The 21,628-nt window shown below is 38.0% G+C and overlaps 1 protein-coding gene across 4 annotated transcripts in view; it reads left to right on the top strand.

The window, feature by feature from the left end:
• The window catches only part of APC (APC regulator of Wnt signaling pathway), a 113,337-nt gene that overhangs the window by 33,683 nt on the left and 58,026 nt on the right, over positions 1 to 21,628 (top strand). For all 4 annotated transcript variants that reach the window (XM_075020999.1, XM_075020998.1, XM_075021001.1 and 1 more), the window contains one exon: positions 11,039 to 11,191. In XM_075020999.1, coding sequence (XP_074877100.1) covers positions 11,057 to 11,191 — 135 coding nt within the window. In that variant the 5' untranslated portion in view covers positions 11,039 to 11,056. The remainder of the gene's footprint in view (positions 1 to 11,038; positions 11,192 to 21,628) is intronic.

Here is a 21,628-nt window from a genome sequence, read left to right on the forward strand (position 1 = left end):
GCCCCCGCCCGGCGTGCGGCGGTGCCCCTCGGGGGGCGGCGAGGCGCTGCCCGCCGGTGGCGGCAGCCCGGCTTTGTTAGTGGCGGGGGCGGCGGTGCCTCCGCTGCCGCAGCGCGTCCCTCTCGCCGGGAAGGGCGAGCCGCGCCGAGCGGGCCTGGCGGGGAGCGCTCTGGGGGGAGCGCTGCGCGTTCCCTGCGCCCGGGGATCCGCTGACTTCTTACAAATTATTTAACATCACAAAGAGATGCTTGGGTCCGTGACTTAACCTGAATGCTGGGGGAAATCTTAATAAATTATGTATGAAGCAGCGGGTCCTTTCTTTCCCTTTGTCAGATACGCAGCTTTTATTCTAGTAATTAGGTCATTGCCAGCAGAGCGCTCCTTGCTTTTGCAGGAGCGTGTAGCGATTTTTTGAAGGCGCATATGCTGCCTAATTGTTTCATCCTATTCGTTGTTTGGGTCGAGATTTAAAATTCTTCCTGTTGACTTACATGGAGGACCCTGGCTATGAGCTGTGAGGAGCGTTTTTCGCTTGATAGGATTTTCTTCAAGGGATCAGCGGAGCCCGGTTTTGACTTGATTTGGATAGTCATACACTGAAGGATGCCTTTTAAAGGCGTAGCGAGAAACATACAGCTGCTTAGTTTGCGTAGAAGGCTTTTCAGTAAACTGTCATGCCTATGTGAATAATACATTATAGATCAAATTTAGTTTTTAAAAACTTCCCCCTCGCTGTTCTGTTGAAAGTGCTCCTTAATGTTCTACCTGCTCTCTTTCTACTACTTAGTTAATTTTTCTGTTACTTCTAATGCAGTTGATAGATTTATGAATATTTTGTCAAAATTACAGTTCTTTGAAAATACACATAGGCATATATACTGAAAGCAGTTTCCTGGAACCAGACTCTTCTCTATTTTTAAGGACACTCGAAGTAACTGGTAAAATATTATTTTATCTTCCTCGGTTCTGTTAAATACAATGAATGATGCACAAAAAAGATTTGAAGACAAGTCTAACTTACTGAATTTAAATTTCTGCTTTGTAGTAAACATGCCCTCAAAACGTTTTCTGTATATACCATTATTTTTAGAATCACAGATTTCCTCTCTATCAGTAAGAGAGGCTTTGGATGATGTTAAATTTTAAGACATCAGTTGAGGACTTACCATTTGGAGTAATTGGTTTCAAAAGGTAAATTGGTGATCCTGGATGTTTCTTCTGTAATGTTTTGAATGTTTGTTACAGTTGCTTAAATATTAGGATACAGTAGCCGCAGAGGTGCTTTCACTGCTTTTTTTCTGAAATGAAAAAGGGTGACAAAAGCATGGTAGTGATGATGATGATGATTGTTATGGTGATGCTTCTTTCTCTACCTTTTTAAATCTTAAAAAGAAGCAGCCTTAGTATTGTTTTTTGTAACAAGAAGAGTGGTTCCTGTAAGAAACTGTAGTCAGACTCTTAAAAATGGCAGCTTGAATAAAAGTTCACTCTTAAATATAATACTTTGAATTATTTATGAGTGCAGACTTTCCTAAACATCATCACTCAAATGCTGTCGTACTTGCCAAAATATTTGTACAAAATATTTGGTTATGATAAATGTACTGATACGTGTTGTCATAGTACACTATTAGTATATCATCGGCATGGGATAATACAGCATAAGTTAGAAATGCGTATGGCTAAAGTTGGTTCCTTTGGTCTCTAAATTCTTATGTTGGATTTCAGTATGCGTCTTAGTTCAGTTGGTAAAATGTTTATGTTGATGAAACATGTTTAATTATTTTTTCACCAATGTAATGAGATCCTACTTAAAATAAGCTGTATTACTAATGATGATGCTGTGACAGTAAGTTATTGTCAGTGAAGTCCAAGTCTCCACTGGTGGTTTTCCAAAATTCGTGCAGGACTTGTGTGAACGGATGCTGATACATTTCCTGCAAGACAAATGGTCTTCTGTTCCCTACAAGCGCTGAAGGGAACCCTGAAAATGACCCTGATAGGTCATCTAATATGGGGAAATACTTCTTTATTACAAAATTAAAAAATTTTTTTTTTTAATTAAAGCTCTTTTATTTAATGTTAGTGGGTTTAGGTTTAATTTGTGTTTTCAGTTAAAATAGGAAAATAAAGACCTGTCTCAGACTTTCTAATAGCTTAAAGTTTCTAGAATTTTATCCTTAAAAGATTAGGAGAAATACAAAAGTAAACAGGAGCAAGTCATATGCAGTGAGGGCATACACAATTAGCCATGAATAGCAAAGACGATCATTATGAAGAATGAGTGTTCAGGCTTGTGAATCATCACTGGTCCAATATAAGTTATGATTCAAATGATGTCTGGACTGCTTTGTATTCAATATAGTATTTAAATGCAAATCATGTTTCGTGTTTTCACAGTCGTACTCTACTCTGAATGCAGCATGACTAACCAGCTAAGGAACTTCCCAACCCAGAATTATAAAGGAAGAAGCGGGGCTTTTTTCTTGGCAGTGTAATAAAGGCTGAACTTGACTGTTCATAGCCTGAAATGTATGGCTTCTTGATTTCACTCTTTTCGTATTAACAGGAATGTTTTTTTGATTGTTGGCATTCTTCAGTAAGATTCTAAACATGGGGTCATTTCTGTTTCTCATAAACACACACACACACACACTTGACCCCCATCATACTTGACCTGTAACAAGGAATGCAGGCCAAGAGTTCAGACCATCATCTTCTCTTTCCTTCTCCTCCTGGTCGTTTAAGGAATGAGGACAACATGGATCACTTATTATTTCATCAGCCAAGTTACGTTTTGGTTAGGAAGAACACATGATGCTTCTGCTTACGGTTGGTGAGTACAGGCCAAGTATCGAACTTAAGGAAGTATCCCAAAATATAACTGGTTTGAAAGCTCTTGGGCAAGTTATGAATTCATTTATGGAAGAACAAAAAACCTCTCTGCCCTATGCCCACCAGTCAAAAGGATTTAGGAAGGTCAGGTGTAGAAACACTTCAGTGTTTTAGTCTGCTGTCCACAAAGATAACCTTCATGCAGAAGTGGGTAGAAAAAACCAAGAAGAAAATCCTGTCAATGCAGCTGACGTTCAGAGAGAATTGTGTGGCCTTCTTTTAAAGGGACTAACCCTTTCACACATTTTATTAGGATAACTGATAATAGTGATGGCTTTTCATCAGGCCCTTGTTTTTTCTACATGGCTGAAAACCCCAGGAATTCGGAGCGTACCTAATATGGAGATTATAATTTGGTATAATTTGTTGTCAAATTTTTTCAATGTCAGCTTTTTCAAATTATTTATTAAAAGGGGTAATGTTACAGAACTTGCAGTTCACTTTCTGATATCAAAGCCCTTGTTGCTAAAACAAGCTGATGAAGAGCAGTTTTCTGTGATGGCTTTTCTGTTCCTTCCTGCATCTCTCTGATGACCTGAGCATGTTAATGTAGAGTGAATGAGAACGCAAACAGAAGGTACCAGATCTGCTGTTCCACCCACGGGAGATTCTCATTCTGTACCAACTACTTTCTTAATTCTTTTAACCACACCCAAAGCCTTGCAGCACTTTCAGACTCCTCATTATATTTGTGTGCCTGCGTAGCCCGGATGAGGAAAAACCAAACAAAATAGCTTCCCTTCTAGCTGCTACTGACTGGAATTTTTGTGGTTTGTTCTTAAATGCAGGTAGGGATCAGAGGATTAAATATGCTGGCAACAAAAGCCATTTTAATAAAGCATAATCTTATCACCAGGTGGAAATAACAGTTGTTTGGTGTGATGCTAGAGAAGGCAGAAATACAATTTTTCTGCTCTGTCTGGAAAGAATCAGGATAATGGGCTTTTACAATCTGAGGCCAGTGGAGTGTTTTTCAGTGAGTAGAAAAGGAGGTTATTAAGCAATGCCTGTGAAGGATAAACATTTTTAAATCCGCAAACCTGGAAAGCTTGCTCCAGACTGAAATGGGTAAGACAATCCTTGGCCCACTGATGGTCATTTTTGATAAGTTCTTAAACATGGTACTTAGAGTGCCGATATTTTGCCAGAGAGGATATTTACAGACCTTTTAACCTGAAGACAGGCTTGAAGCAAAATAATGGAAAATCTGATATAGGATTCAATCAACAGAGAAATTGAATTAATGCGAATTGGCATGCTTTGATATGTTAAAAATAAGAATGGCCAAAAACCCCCTCACTTTATTCTCTTAGGTGTATAGATAAAGGTAACTATATGAAAATTGTCCATGGAAGGCTGACGTTAGTAAGTGGGGCTGGCTTACCTTAGAACAGCTGTGCTGGATTTTTTTTTGCCCCTGTGTGTCAGCCGTACCCTTCTTTTGGAAATAGCCGTGTAACAGCTGCCAAATGATTGTGGTCAATGGCCCAGCATAGTAAATTAAACTGACACCTATTTCACATTACCTTGGTAGTCAAGGCAGTAATCTGCAGTGGTTTAGGCAGCTGCCACTTGAGCAGCTGAGCCTTTCTCTCTTCCCTGGGTGGGAACCTTGCGGAGATGGGTAGGGCAGACAGCTGGGGGCAAGCACTGGTGCGGCTGTCCCGGCATTAGCACTGACCACTTCCAAGTCAGAATCCCTGGACCTAGTGCTTAAAAAAGTCTGGTTTCAAATGTATTTAAGTTAAACTAATTGGAAAAATCTTGTGACAGTATGAGTGGTTTTTTCCCTGAATTCAGTGTGATATGCCCTTGAAGAAACAATTTCCCATTAGTCACATGGGGATGAATGACACAAATGAACAGAATGGTAAAGAATACTATGGACAAGATATTGGGCTCAGCACTGAAGAGCTGGGTAAAATTTGTGGAGGTAGGAGGAAGTCAGAGTTGACGGTCCTTTCCAGCCTTACTGAATTATAATCTAGATATTAATGAACTTTAGATACAGTGATTATATGTTGTTATATTAAGAACATAAGCTACATTGTGAAAAATCTTTAAGTTACAGAGTGTAGGAGCACATCTGCTTACTGGTGGTGGTAGTAGAATGCTAAATTCTGTGCATAATAAATGCTTATTAGAGGGTTGAACATCTTATTTACTACTCTCAATAAATCCAAAATCCATTACATGAACAGGAGCCTTGGTTGACATCGGTGATTTTTGGATTGGGCCTTATTGAAGAAAGTAGTTTTGCTGTTTTTCACTGCTTTTGATGTTTGAAACAGCCATACAACTTATTTGCTAACAAAAACCAAACAAAAATATCACCCTCAGGCAGTTACTGTGGGTGACAGAATAATTATTCCGTTGAAAATAGCTAAAATTGAAACACATAGGTTGTGGTTGTCTAAGAATGTTATCTAGCCTTACATATAGACAGTGCCAGGTCTCTGTCTTTATTGTTGAAAAAACACATGGTAAGGTTTTATATCTTAGATTATTCTGTTAGGAAAAGACTACAACTAATTTGTTCTATAAAAGTTGCTTTATAAAAATAGGACACTCTGGTAACAATGATAGCTTTTATGGTTAAAAAATTAGTAATGGGAGTCTGAAATGTTTTCATAAGGAGATTTGATTAATGTATCACAAATTGTTGGGGTTCTTAAGTAGAACTTCTTTAGGGCATGTTGAGTATATCTGCTTACTGATTTCAAAGAAAAAGGCTCTGATCAATAAAAAAATTGTAAGTTTTCAGAGAGTATTGCATTTTTTTCCTATCTCTTGAGATTTGAGACTGAAAAGAGTACATCTAAATTCCTGATTTCTGGGCAGTTGTTAACTGATATGGATTTCTTAATGTAGAAGAATGCATATCTAAATCTTAACAGTATGTTTGCATAAATTTAGACTTCTTATTAATTTTGATTTTAGTGTGTGAAAGAGTTATATCCAGCTTGAAATTCTTCTTTGATATGTATACTCATGCAAAATGCTGATTCAGTAAAGCATGACATTTCTTGTCATAATTTCACCTTACTTTGATAGCAGATGGAGAAGAAGCTTCTTAATGATGAGAAATATGGGTCAGGGAAGTAGGAGACCTAGATTTTAGGTGCTACTTACAATGAGGGAATTAAATTTAAAAGTTTCTGTATTCCGAGAGGGTTATTTCTTGAAGTAGATCTAGAGAAAGGGGTATCTCCATTCATCCCTATGAATGATGGCTACTCTGCGAGGAACAAACACAGAGCGCAAAAGGGAGCTTGACAGAAGCATAATAGTGAACTTTGCAAAGGTGGGTTGTGTTGCATGCATCATGCATTTTCCCTTGGGCTGGGTAAAATGTGAAATGGGTATTGGAGGCCAGAGTCGTGTGTCCCCCCCCTCTAGTGGCTTTGTGTAAGGGGCAAGGAAGAGTCATCTGTTCTTGACTCAGCTGATTCTGGTCCCAGTAATCTTGAATATGTTTATGTGAGCATGTACAGTGGTACAGCTTCAGGCTAGTGGGCCACGTGTAAACTATTCCTTGCTTTCGTTCGGACTGGTTACTGGTTACTTCTGCTGTGAATGAGGTGATATGTGGCTGTGAACCCTGTCTGGCTGAGAGGATCCAGAGTTTGACTCTTTCCCCAAGGCAAGTGTTTTGACCACTGAGAAATTACAAGAAGGTGCAGCGATACAGTCAATTTCTATCGATGCCATCAATTCTGTGTTTAAAAAGTGTTTTTAAGTAATTTTTTTTTGCATTCAAATAATTTGGAGCATAAATCCAAGGATTTGGTAAAACCCTATTTCCGGAAGAGGGGCAGATTTTAATTTTGAGGGTGTTAGCTCAATATACATGGAACAGCTTGTGTGTAATGGAGCCTTGTGATTTCACTCTGCAAAGTGCAGTCCCTGAGAGGCGTTGCGGTGTTCAGCATCAGGAAGCCTGAGCTGCTTGGTGGTTATGCATTACCTGTGTCCATTTCCCTCATTATAAAATTAAATAATGGTGCCTTTTGTGAAATGCTTTGGCATTTCATTATTTCAGGACAAGAAGATACAAATATCTTGGAGCTATGAAAATAAGTACAGTATTCTTCTATACTGCAGTTTAGGAATGTAGGATTGGATTTCTGAACAGCTAAGTCCAGTTCCTTTCTGTGCAGTGAGCTAGGCGAGGATGTTGCTGAATTTACAACTTCTGATGGATGTTGCCAGCCTACATTGATAAATGACCGATTTATACCCATTTGTTCTGTGTCAATATGTGTTTCAGCATAAGTATTTTTCTCCCTCTTGGGTGTTTTCCCCTCCCTAATAACAAAGTGTAGCTTTGTAGTGTTGTTCCAGCCTTTGTTGTGCTTGCCTGTCAAAGTCTCATATGGGAAAAGCTCTAGTCCCCTGATCGCTTAGCATCTTTCTCTGCAACCACTTAAATTCACTTTTCTTAGCCATGTCTTTGTAAAATGACTTGATAACTCTGGGGATCGTGTTTGCTTTCTTGTGCTAGTCTCATGTTGGTGGTGCCTGGGTGCCTTGCAGGCTGGCTGCCGAGAGGCTCCAAGTTGCTTCTCCCTGCTTCCAGGTGACAAGATTCCTACATGAGTGACCTTACATTTTTATGCTATTTAAATCCACCCTGTTTCTACTGCTCCGTTTCTCAGTTTGTCAGATTCCTTGTGTATTACCTGTAGTCCTCTGACCTTGTGAAGCCTGTTGAATTTATGGAAGCAAGTTTTGATGCTGCTTCTTGTCCCAAGGTCAATAATGAAGCATTTAAAAATACCTGTCATGACCTAGTTTTGGGGGAACTTTGCTAACAACCTGCCTCCAGCCTAACAGTTCGGCTTTCAGTACTGCCCAGTGTCATCTTGTCTTTGAGCTACTCCTTAGCAATGTACAGTTTTTCTGCTCATCTCTCTTACCGTTGTGGCTAGTTTTACATGTGGCACTGTATCAAACACCTTGGTGCAGCTGGGGTAGGTGAGATCTAGTATTTCTAGAAAGTAGTTTACTTTTCTCAAATAGATAGTAGTCCTTTATTACAGGCAGGAAAAAGGAGAATTAGAGGGCCAGGGAGGTAGGTATACATCTGCATGCCCCCAAGAAGTCCAGACGCTTCAGCCAGTGGGGTGGCAGGCATCGCTGGAAGCAGATGCCTAGGTGGCTCGCAGCATATTGCTAACGTGAGACTGGCTGTCTTCAGTCCATTTTTCAGCATGGGTATACTGACTGCAAACCCACTTTGCCCAAACCTTGCTATGCTCCCCAAAGATATGATGAGCACTTCCTCCCCTTGCCTCCCCCTCCCCAGAGGTTCTCTTTAAAATTCTTGCCATATCCTGAGGTGCTGATGTGACGCCCTGGTAGTAGAGAGCAGCTGCCAGGCATTACTGCAACTCCTGCTGGTGCAGGCACCTTTCTGGCAAGGGCCTCCGCGGGCAGCAGAGCTGCAGTCAGGCAGCACGGCTCCTGCTGGATGCCAAACTGGCAGGAGTGAGTGTCTGCCTGTGGCAGTGTTGCTTATTGCCCATTTGGGCATCTATTTAACAACAAGAAAAAAAATCTATTTAACAAAAAAATGAAGATGTTTTGGATTACCCAGCTTCCAGTAATCACCTAACTCAATTTTTTTAATCTGAAAACCCACAGAGTAAAGTTTGACATTTGAATGAATCAGGAAGCGTCTCCTAGTCTGAGGCAGAATGCTGTCTCTTAGTGGTGATGTCCTACTTCCGTGTTGTGAAAATAAAATACACAAAAGGACGTTTGGGAACTTAGATCAGGACAGGGAGAAGACAAACCAAACCTCCCCTTCAGAAACTGGTTTCTTACTCATTTAACTTAAGTACTCATTTAATTTAAGCTTATTTGGGATTTAAAATTTCAGAGCTATTCAGTTGCTGTCTTTCTACTTTAGCTCCTTCCCTCGTTCGGTTTTCTCCATTTTCTTTGTTGTGTGTATGTGTCTTGTTAATATGGCTAATTGTTTTACATTGCAAATTTTGTGAGTGAAAATTCATTAGTGTGGACAGAAAATGGAAAAACTTGATATTTATTATCATTACATGTCCTTTCATACTAATAACGAATTAAAATAATTGGAGAAAAAGGATCTTCTAGCTAGAGTCAAAATGCCTGTCAAATACATGGCACACAGCAGCCTCTGTAAATTAGATAGAGTTGAATAAATGTATGATATTCTTGAGTTGAAACCAACAGATCCTATGAATATTACAATACAATACAATACTGATTTATGACAACTAATGTGAAAATGTTTGCCGTTCTACCTACCTTTCCTTGGGCTTGTGCAGAATTGTCCATGCGGTGTATGTTCTGGAATGTGAACTACAGCTGTTGGTTTTATTAACAACAGTGGAAACTGTTACCTATTAAATAAAATAAAAACATACATGAAATGGAACAGAAGCAGTCTGCCTTTTTTTATTATTATTATTTTTTGGTTACAGCTCTCTTTGACAGCTCTTCACCTTTTAAGTAAAACAGCCTGATGGTAAAAGCACAGAATTCACAGTATAGAGTAGATGTTTCAGATTGCCTTTATTTCTCTAAAAATGAGGCCTCCAGTAAAGCATGACCAAATTTTGAAAAAGAAATTTGTTAGGGATTTTTTTTCTTCAGGTTATTGGTAGTGTCATGGAAATCACAATTCCATAAGCGGCAGGCTTCTTTCTTCTGTCTTTGATGATGACAGGTGCTTAGGGCGTGAAGACTTGCTTCTTGAAAAGGAAATAAATTCATCCTATCAACAGCACTACGGCTTTTGTTATTGTTCATGTCTTCAGTGGTATATATTCTTCTTTACGTTTCGTTGAGTTTAAATTTAGAAAGATTAAACACAATTTTCAAAATTTGTATTGGGGAACTAAAACCTTTCTGAATAATTTTACCTATTTTTTGGTAAGCTGGATAATTCAATTAAGATTCGTCTGGAAGAGCAAAGTTGATTACATAAGGAGTTACACAAGCAGTAAGGTCAAAGGCATAGTGAGAAGATACACAGAAAATGCTAAATAAGAGCTTTTAATTCTTTCATCTTTTCCAAAGTACTGCAGTAATGATGAAAAGGAATGTTGTCCCATAAGCTTTTTATTTTTTTTTTTCCTTTGAGTTACAGGTCGCATACTTAGGAAATTCCTGCAATGACATTGGAAGGGTCATTTGTACATGTATGAAGTGCTAGGCTTCTTTCTATTCTCTTGAATGGTTGATGAATAATAAATTGATAGCTTCAACTGTAAAGAGCTTCAAACATGGTTAGCCATGTTTTAGTTAACTTTTGTTGTTAGATGAACAACTTTGCTGGTTTTTGGTTTGGAAAGTGGGAAACAATTTGGATTTTATAATTTGAATTGGAGTATTTGTTTCTTTCTCCTTTGCAATGTCTGAGTAATTGTGGTGGCATTCTAGAACTGTGTTGCAGTATTACCCGAAATAATATGGGATATCTTGATATCAAGAATACCCTTCTATCTTTCTATTCTACTGTGCAGTATGACCACTTCTTGTGTTGGAATTTTGTAAGTGTATTTGTTCTAATCTTCATACCTTGGAGGGTATTTTTACAAAAGACTTGATTACTACTACATTTGATGCTTTTTTTCCTGTTAAAATTCCTCAGTATTTACTGTTTGCCTTTCATACATCTCCTTCAGTGTGTGCTATTCCTAGGAATTTTGAACATCTGTGACTATCTTTCATTTCATAAAATAAGTAGGCAGTCAGCATCTTTCACATATGGTTGACGGTGCTTGTTGTCTATCCAAAAATGATTAAATGTGGTCTGTTATCTGCATAGTTTCTCAGTGTTAGTATTGAAATGTGAATAGTAAGGATGCTTTTGTATGATGCTATGATTTTTTTCATGTATTCTGGCTTCCCTAATACCTAATGCAATTGTTAATGAACTTCTTTCATTTGCTTAATCATGTGTATCAAATAGAAGCCCACTGAAAAAAAGTCTTTGAACTGGCATTAGTTTTAGGAATTAATAGTTTGGTTTAATGGATTTAAATTTGTAGAAAGTTGAGTGGTAAATGGCAAAGAGAGAGATATAATTTTATGGTTAGATAAATTTGGAGTGTTTTTCTAAAATGTTTACTTTTTTAAATTTATTTTTTTTTAGGGCTGAGGGTAGCCCAGGATGGCCGCAGCTTCATATGATCAGTTGTTAAAGCAAGTTGAGGCATTAAAGATGGAGAACTCCAACCTTCGGCAAGAGCTAGAGGATAACTCAAATCACCTAACAAAACTGGAAACTGAGGCATCTAATATGAAGGTATTGCAAACTCTGTGTCTGTGTGCATCAGCATTTCAGTTGCTGCCTTTTGTGTTATGGGCTGGTAGTTAGTTACTCAACAAGTTTTGTGTGCTTTTAGATTCCTACAGAAGTCCTCTTCCAGACGGTGTAAGGGAAAACTATCAAATCTACTTCGTGAATTTTTTTTTTAATTTGAAAACTGAAATATTTCAGAACAGTTTTTAGAAACAGCTTCCTGGTTTCATAGCTTCTTTTCTGGTGTGTCATGATACATGCTACCATTTTAGCACTGCTGTGCTTACCAGCAGGAAGTCCAGTCTGCTGACATAGTTTGACAAAGCAAGTATTGTTCAGCTCTTGAAAACATGGGAGAGACTAGAGGTTTTCAGTGTTTTAAGGTAAGTTTAAAAATTTTTGGGTTTACTGCAGTTACAGTATTTAACATCCTGAAAGGAAAAGTTCATTTTAAAATAAGACCACAAGTTCTCCAGCCTCTCCCAAAGCATAAATTCATACTTAATAATTTCACCCAGATCTGTCCATCTGGTGTTTATTGGCTAGGTGTAGGCCTTCAGAGCCACCTATTCAAGAGGAAACACTAGGCTCAGCTGGAATTCAGATGGATTTTGATCAGTAAGAAGATACATACACAGCTGTATCCATGTGATCCATGACACTGAACAAGGCAGAATTTTACAAGCATTATAGCTGCATTAATGTAGTGCTCTTAAGCTGACAAATCCTGCTGCTTTTTGCTAATAGCCAGCAAAACCAGACTGCTTTTGGTACCTCAGTTAATAGGGCTCAGAAATTGTTGGTATCTCTGCATGTACTCCTGTATAGGGTAGGCATATTCTAAATACTAAACATTTGTATGTTCATCTCCTTGCTTTCTGTTCTTCGTATCACAGATTTACTGTTCCTTTATAACTATTCTTTATTTTTTTAAAATATGGTAATCTGGTGAATATAGGAATTAAAAATACTTTGAACTGAACTTTCTTTTCCTCCAGCATGTAGGTTGTGACCTGTATATTCACTATAAGAAGAAATATTTTCTTGGGTTCTGAAGCACTGTCACTAGTTACAGCACTTGAAAGAAGCACAGATTTTTCAGATGCATTTAATCCTTGCATTGCAGTGTAAAATGAAAATGCTTCTGCTAAATTGAAATGAAATTAAAATTAGTCCTTTACACCAGGTACTTGAAACAGTGGTTGGCATTAGCAGCTGTGGGGAAAAAAAATTTTGTTTGCTGTTATGTATCTGAAAGCTAGTTCTGTCATCTACATGGTTTTTCTTAATATAAGAAATTTGTCAGTAACTCTCCTTCCCTCCTTGTCATTGCAGTCTAAAATAAGGGAGGAATGAACAGGAGAGATGATCTTCTCATAGTTTGAGAAAGGAAGAGTGAAAATGTCTTTTTTCCTTTCTTTTTCCCCATACAGTTCTTTTTTCTTTCTTTTTTTTTTTTTTTTAGCAGATAATTAAATTTCCACTGACCTAGAGGCAGACCAGCTGTATAAGCTGGTCTCTAGGGCATTAATTTGGGATGTGGAACAGCTTTCTGTCCTTACTTAAAACCTGGCAGACCACCAAACGGAAAGTGGCTCTATCGCACTCCACAGAGGAGTCCTTATGAGTGTATTCAGAGTAGATGCCACATTTTTTCTCTCCTGAAATGCCATTCTAGATCCAAGGAATTTATCCTAAAAAAAATATCAACTTAAATATCAAATCCAGTATGTTTCTTTTCATTTTTGGGGATGGGTGGGGAGGAGGTTGTTCAGATTAATTTGTTTTGTTGTTTTTTTACTCCATATTCTATGAAGAAATCCTAATCAACTGTGTTCTTCGGGGGTGCTTGCTCCTGTGCCTGAACCAAGAAGCTGTTTCTTTCCCTTGTTTGTTTCAGATGTGTTTGGAAAGGTTGAAACCTAGCTTTGACTTGAACCTGAAGGATAGTATGGGAATGATCTTGAGTCCGATTGGAGTCTGTGGGTGAAGTTTGATGGGGATCATTGCAGACTTCTCTTTAGTCAGGAGATAATTGCAGTTTTGCAAGCTTTTGGAGGAAGTATGCAGTGGCTTTGTTCCACTGAAAGACACTGCATGGTTTGTATGCTTCCAGTGCCATAATTAGGGATAATTACAAGAAAAGTAATTAGAAGGACCAGAACAGTGGTGATTGAAAGCCCTTTGGCTACCATATAAGCAGTTAAAACTCCAAATATTTTGGAAAAATTTGCAAGAATGCAAGTGTCACAGAGCCCTAGCAGCCCCTCCAACCAAGTAAAATCCCAAGTACTAGTGGGGGAAGGGGAGTGGCAGTGGGGAGAACAAGCTGTCCTTCTGTGGCAAACATCACTGTTCTTGCACCATTAATTTTGATCTATGGGCTAGCATAGAAACATCTCACAGTGATTCTTTGGACTGTTAATGTGTTAGCTTGTGTCTCTTTTGCCTTATATTCTTTAATCAGTTGTGAAAGGCAATAGGAAGGACATTTTAAAGACAATATTGTATCTTTAAAGAAATTGGGTTTGGAAGTAGTAGTGTTAAAATGTTGTGTCAGTGTGCCTCATCTTTATAATCACTCTATTTCAGAAATATAAGGTAGTCATCCTGGAATTAAAAGCTTAACATGATCTCATCTTGCACATGTATTTATTACAAACTACTACTGACCTATATAGGAACAATGTCTGAATGCTTCATATTTAAAGCTAAATTTCATGTTTAAATGTGGAAACTGTCCATTTGCTGGCCAGAAAATGACATGATGGGTGAACAAAGATAAATGTGGTAACAGGGGTGCCAAAATGTTTAGTAAAACAGTGTCCACTTTGTTTTTTAATTTGTGTTGTCCTAGGGATTAACTGTTCAAACACAATAAATCCCTCAGAGTATTATGACTAACTTGGGAAATTCAGTTGTTACTATTGGCTTACTTTCAGATGAAATATAGCAGTTTGGTATGATAAAATGTTCTCTCTAAATCAACAAATGTGCTGTTTGATGGTCAATGAAATAATTATATTGGCCCATAAATGGAAAAAAAGGGTTTCAGTGTCTAGATGTAGATAGTAACTGCATAAAACAGACTATGGACAAGTTTAGAAAAAAATTAATAGTTTTATTTCAATTCAAAACCTGTAAAATGCATGAAGAGACAAAAAGCAGTCCAATATCAGCTGTACTACTTTGTGCGTGTAAATGTAGGAGACTTTTTGTCAGACTCTTCTGCCTGGTTCTTGTAAAAGACAAGTATTTTTCTGTTAAGAATGGCTTTTTTTTTTTTTAAATTATGTCATAGCTAATTCATACCAGCATTTTTCCCCTTGTAAAATCTGGGGGGAAATAGACATATGTAACTTCAAGTACTAAAGAGGTAGCAGAAGAATAACATCGTGCTTGATTTCCACACTCACTATCTGATTACTTGGATTTTACAGTAAATGAGCAATGCGTGTTATCTTGTGTAAGAAAGCCATCTTTATTACATGTAATGCTCTGTGGGCAAAACGTTCTCTTTCATCTTTATATAGTACACTTAAAATTATATTCTACATATGATTTTCCAGCTTATTTAATGTCCTCCGTTGTGTCCACATGTATCAATAATTAAATAGGAAGACTGTCAGTAGAACTGATTCAGATTTCTTGATTTTTTTTGAGAAATGTTCTACCCAGCTAAACATACACTGTAAAGAAACAAGGCAATGGTTAAACTCTTGTTCTCAGAAAATCATGAGCTGCTTATTCATGGGGTTTTTTTACAGGTTGGTTTTTGTTGGTTTTTTTTTGTGGAGGGTGTTTTTTTGGCAGATCATTGTCCTCATATAAAGGTTTTAGTTTTAGTAATTTTCTGTGGACTTTTTTGGTTATTGCTTTGTTTGTTTGTTTTAAGGAATTCAGATTTAGAAGGCAAAGTCCTAGAGAGCTAGTTACTATCATGTCTAGTGCAGATCCAAAGAGTGGTTTATTTTTGACATGGATAGTGTTCATGGGTTTCTTCTGCTAATTAGACAGCAGGGTAATAAACCTTGTGATGCTGTTGTAATAGATTGGAGTGGATTTTGATTAAATAAAAAAGCAAACGCTAAGATATTTTGAGGATTTTGATTTTAAATGTGTTTGTACAATGTTCAGCTTAGATGATTTAATGTGGTTGCAAAAGAAATTTTAAGCCTATAGAATATAATATCCCAGATTTATTGCAGTGTTGTGCACACTCTGTGAAGTTGATTAATTAACACTCAAATTAACAAAATTAAAGGTAAAAAGTGTGCTAAAGAAGATGCCATGGTGCCTGGTTTTTGTCTTGTTTCTGTCATGATGGATTTGTGAGAATATGAGAAAGCTTATACCTTATTAGAACTGAGTGTGATGTTACAATTAAATATGATTAAGTTGCATTTTATTTTATCTGCAAATATAACTTCCTATATCTTTGTATGACTATTTAAAGGGATGAATACACAAATCCTTAGCAGGAAGAGCAGACTGACTATCAAGTTAGCAACTTAACAGTTGCAGTAGCTTGTTTTTTTCATTAAAAAGAGGGTATCTGAAAAATGTACTTTTTCCAGCGTGGAGTTTGCTAGCATATTTTGTTAATAAAAACAGAAGATGGGTGTTCAGAGTGTTTCAGGAACTGGCTTGCAATGTTTTGACAATCTGTTACACTTTTTGGACATGAACTCTTTGTTAGCCTGGTATGGAAGTAGCATTTTGTGATCTTTAAGCTGTGAGAGTTTAAAAAAGAGTGCTGATCCTTTACATCATGTATACCAGGGCTGAATCACATCCTTTTTTTTTAGAAGTTTACTGTTGTGGCAACATAAGAGTTCAGATACTATTGGTACCCTTTATCCCCCTTGCCTAATTTTTAAGGTTTGCTTTAAAATGGCTGTCGAGGGATTCTTTCTTTTGGAATGTGTGACTACTTTTACCAGATGTCTCCTTGATTAGGTAAGCAGCTGATGACATTTTCTTTTAACTCACCAAACCCCATTTTATGGTCATACAATCTGCTTAGCTACCACTTCTTGATATTTAACCTTGAAAACCTACTTTATTCTGATCAGCTGTCTCTGATCATCAGTGTTTAATGATACTGATTGTAAAGCACAGAAGGTGCTAGGAGGTATTTTTGTATCTGGTACAAGAATTTTTAGTTCCAATATATCATGGTAAGCCATGTGCTTGCAAATTAGAATTTGAAGCCTAACATGTTCACAGAGACCTCTGATGCATACAGCTTAACAATTTTGTCATGTGCTGTATACATATGGAGTGTGTATCTGTCTATCTGTATATGAGGTTCCTCAAGTAGATGGTAGATAAATACATTTAATGGATACCCATGTTTGCAATACCATCTTCAGAAGTCTAACAGGAAAGGTTTTTAGTTGGCGTCACACACAGTAAAATGTTTCACCAAGGCATACAGAAATAAAAAATAATTATTGAAAAACTATGTTAAGCTATGAAAGCAAAGCATTCAGTAGACAGAATAGAAATGCTTATGTTAAAATAGATATATTTGATCTGGGATGGCTATTAGTGAATAGGCTACACATGGTAAGCAAACTGCGGTATAATTACATTTGTATTTGAATCTTAAATTTAGTGTGATAGGCATTTCTTTGTGGATCCTGTTGCACATTAAAGTATTAACATCATTTCCAGAACTGTCACTGGAAATCTGATTTACCTAAGTTATCTGGTATGTTACTTCTGCTAAGAGGGCAAGTCAGGTATAACATAGTGGATTATAGTTGCTCCATGAACCAAACCCAGTGTTGTGGTATCTCCACAGTAATTGCTCATACGGAGCTGAGGGATATTTCCCTACTACGTAGAGAACATCTCAGTGCCTCTGTCTCAAATTTAGGTGTCAACAGTAAAACTTCCAGAACAAAGGGATAAAACAGATACAGTGAATTGTCAGAAATAAATTATACTCACCCAAGTGTTTGAAAGCAACTTGAGTATGAAATTACTGAACTCTAAGGTACTATGTGTTCCACCCTCTCCTCTTCAGCAGTTGGCAAGATTGAGGTATGACCCCTTTGGCTTTAAAGAAGGAGCAGATTACAGCGTAAGAAAGAGGAGAAATCATTTACTGGAGTGATTGTGAGATCTGGATACTTAAAATTGTAGTAATGCAGATTGTTTCCCTTCTGTCAAAAGTCTTCATCAGTTTGTCAGCTGGTAATTTCTTGTTTGTTCATGGATCCTGAAGTTCCTCTGTAGTGGGTTTCCTCTTTGCAGCAATTCGTCAGGTATGGCTTCTTAGTCAAAGCTTCTCTTCTGTATAATGCACACTATGTCAGCCTTACTGCTTAAGAGAGATCTTGTGTTAGTTAGGTAGCCCCTAGCCCCTGAGATTCTTCGCCAGCATCTTTCCACTTGCTTCCTTATGTATCTTCCTTCATTTGTTTTCTGTTAAACTTAATGATACGCTCTCAAACTGTAGAATTCAAACTGAAGAAAGTTCAGTAATCTTTTTGGTTTTTCTTGCTCTTCCACAGACATCTGAATTGCTTACCAAATTTGTGTATGTATGTAATTTTCCTGCAAGATCCTTTGCATGTTTAAGTCCTTCTGGTATAACAATCACTTGTGATTGTCGAAGATCAAGATCTGTATTCTGTGTTTAAAATGGCCTCAGCATGCAAGTTATGGAAGCTGGCATGTGTGATGCCACTTTTAAAGAAAAAGTTTAGGAAAAACTGCTGATCTACTGACCTGCAAGCTTGAGTTTGTAATGGACATGCCAGAAACCACAGTAAAGAACAGACTACTAGTGGGCAAAGAGTTAACATTTCTTCCTTAGGGAGAAGCGTAGCTCACATATACGAGTTCTTTGAAGGAATCATTGGGTAGGAGATGAGCAATATTGGCACTAATGAGTCTGCTTGGATTTCTAAAATGAGTTTAGTAATGTCCCTCACCAAAGACTCCTGAATAACCTAAGTTGATTTAGGAAGATTCTTTGATTACTATCTAACTGAAAAGTAGAAAATGAAGAGCAGAATAAATAGCCAGGGTTTGGTTTTTTTATTTTACCAGTAGTGTCCTACTGAGATTTCTGCCATGACCTGTGTTTTTTCAAGATATTCGTAAGTTATCTGGAAAAAAAGAATGAGATTTAAAAGTTTGGTTTTTAGTGTGGTAAAAATGAACACAGAGTGTGAAGAGCTTCGGAAGAATCTTGTGGTGTTGAGTGACTGAATTGAATACAGAGCAAATAAAATTCAGTGCTCCGAAGCATAAAACCATCGTGACAGAAACAGCCTTAATTTTGTATACATAACGAGCGGTTCTGAATTAGCATAGCAACAACATAGAAGGAGGTCTTAGAGATGCTGTAAATATCTGAAAATGTCAGTTTTTTTGCTAAGTGGTCAGGTTAGTGCTTGGTTTGGATCCAAAAAGTCGGTCTAATATTGGGAATTACTGGGCATACATAGGGAGACAAAAAAGCTGTAATTATGTCAGGCTGGACACTTGCTGCATCCAGAAGTTGAGTAGTATGTCCTGTTCTGATGAACCTTCTCAGGAAGGATCTAGTAGAATTAGTATGTGTGCAAAGAAAATTAAGTGATATGAAAAGCTTCCTTAAGTGGCATGATTGACTAGAATGGGACTTTTCAGGTAGAGTGAGCTGGAAGAAAGAGAGGAGCAGGATGGGAGGAAGACTGTTGAGCTCTAAAAGATCATAAATAGCATAAGGAAAATTAATAGGGAATTACTAGTTTCCCTCAATACCAGATCTAAGGGACATCAAATAACATTATGGGATAGCAAGTGGAAAACAAAGAAAACAAGGTTCGTTTCTCGCTGTAAGTCTTTGCCATGGGAGCATTTGGATGCCAGAAGAATTGATCAGGAGGTAGTGCCACTGGAAATGTGGTTTCAGGAAGTCCGCAAGTCAAGGCTGGTTGGAAGCTGAGGGGAGGACATACAAGAGAAATGAACAGTAGGTTTTGTTTTGTTCATGTATCCTCACCAGGTTCCTGCTGTGGGAGGTGGGATGCTGGTGTCGATGGGTGTTTGGTCTATTTCAGTGTGAAGGACAGCATTTGCTCTTGGTTCTGTTCCTTTTTTTTTTCCAGTTGGATTATGCCACCTTAAGAAGGGGGAGGAGGATGAGGAGGAATTTCCCTCCCTTCTAGAACTCCAGAGCTTGTGAAGGAAAGGGGCCTTCTGAGGCGGGGGGGGGGGGTTGGGGGGTGGCTGAAGTGGCGTGAAGGAGGGAAGGTGGGAGCAGCAGCCTGTAGGAAATGGAGACCGCTGCGTAGCTGGTGATGGAGAGTGCGTTCTTGGACCAGGTAGTGCTCTGCAGTTCATATCTGCCCTGCAGGGGTACAGTAGGCACTGGGTGGAGGTGGGAGGGTGTTGTACCGAGACTCAAGAATAGGATTTGAAGTGTCTTTACAAATAACTTTTTTTTTTCCATTCAAATGGTTAATATTTTTAATTAAAAGGTTAGCTAATTATCCTGGTTGATAGTTTAGCTTCTTGTTTAGTTTTAAAACTTTTTAGTGTTCTTTGGGACCTCAACAGAAGGTGTTAATGAGAAGGTGTAAGCAGATCCACCACAAAGCTCTGGCCACCTGAAACATAGCATGGTCCCCAGTGCATTAGTTTTTATGTTCCTGGAGAACACTTCAGCAAATAATTTCAGGAAAGCATTTCTGGTGAAAATTTGTACTTACGTCAATTGGGACTAAAATGAGTGGTAACATAACTTCAGAAATTCTGTATGAGGTGGCACTAGGATAACTTTGTCACATTAAAAAGTGGTAGGTTTTGCGTGATGGGATTTTTGTTTTGGTGGGTTTGAGTGGTTTTTTGAGGAAACCAGAGTAGTTAGATTGTTGTATAAAGGTCCAGTGAATTTGAATAATTTAAGTTGCCAATATGATCCCATAGTTTCCTTACAATTTATGAAGCAGTTGCAAAGCATCATGGTCATCCTGTGATGTCAATAATATGCTGCTATGAGGCTGCGGACACATTACCATTTTTTACTGTATCCTTTGGTTCTGGTATTTGGTTTTTTCGCATCATCCTAGTTCTGCCTGTGTATGGCTGGCTTACAGCTCTTTGGAGAAGAACCCTGTTTACCTGGATACAGATGCTAGTGAAAGAAACTTCTTTTTTCCTTGCTACTAGCAGCAGTTAAACATAAATTTTCCCCCTTCAATTAGCCTGTGTGTCACCAGCTGATGAGAGCCTTCTAGCATGCTCTTTATTTGCTCATTGCCATGCAAGTAGTGTACCTTATAAAGTGGTGCCTGTGTTGAATCTGCCCTTGTTCTGGTATTGTTTCCATGCATCTTCCAGCCAACTCTAATGAGTCAACTTCATTTTGTCTGTCTGATTTTTCAGCATTCTGGCTGATGTGGCCAAAGTTAAGGGTTTTTTGGTTTTTTTTTACTTTGTACTCCTGGCTTTTTGGGAGTTATTTGTATGATACTGTGCACTCTGCTGACTTAACAGAGCTTGTTTTTCTTCTCTAAACTTCTATTTTTTTAAAGCTTGTTTTGATACATGCTCTGTCTAGCACACAGTAGAGGCTTTGTCTTGATTTCTTTGATACTTCACTGAATTTTGTTGTGACCCAGCTTTAGGGGAGCTTTAAGCAGGAGCATAAATTACAGCAGGCAATAAAAGGAAATGTAGAAGGAACTAGAAGTGTTTTGAAGGACAGCTCAAGGTGCAGTAGCAAAGGAGTTTGTGTAATAAGTTTCCTGCTTTTGAGAAGGAAGCTATGGGACGGAATTGGTGAATCAAAAGCATAAATTAAAGAAATTTCTGTGCGATTCTTGTCTGTATCCGTTTTCAATGGTGGGGACATTGCAATGAATCTGACCCCCAGATCTGTTCTTAGCTTGTAACACTAACAAACCTGTGATTGAAATAAACTACAATAAAGTAGTAATTCACACAATAGTTTATTTTTACTTTTTTTCCTCTTTAGATGAAAAAAATACTGCCAAAAAAAGACTTAAAATGCATTTTGTTTTATTTGGGTTTGCACATTCAAACATTATGGAAATGCCAGCTTTAAGATAGACAATGCCACCCTGATTTTGTCAGCTGGTGTCCTGGTTTTGGCTGGGATAGAGTTAATTTTCTTTCTAGTACCTGGTATAGTGTTATGTTTTGGATTTAGTATGAGAAGAATGTTGGTAACACACTGATGTTTTTAAGTTGTTTCTAAGTAGTGTTTATACTAAGTTAAGGATTTTTCAGCTTCTCATGCCCAGCCAGCAAGAAGGCTGGAGAGGCACAAGAAGTTGCGAGGGGATACTGCCAGGACAGCTGACCCAAACTGGCCAAAGGGGTATTCCATACTGTGTGATGTCAAGCCCAGTATATAAAGTGGGGGGAGTTGGCTGGGGCGGATCACTGCTGGGGAACTAACTGAGCATCAGT

The sequence above is a fragment of the Buteo buteo genome, chromosome Z, assembly GCF_964188355.1.
Source record: "Buteo buteo chromosome Z, bButBut1.hap1.1, whole genome shotgun sequence".
NCBI classification, from domain to species: Eukaryota; Metazoa; Chordata; class Aves; order Accipitriformes; family Accipitridae; genus Buteo; species Buteo buteo.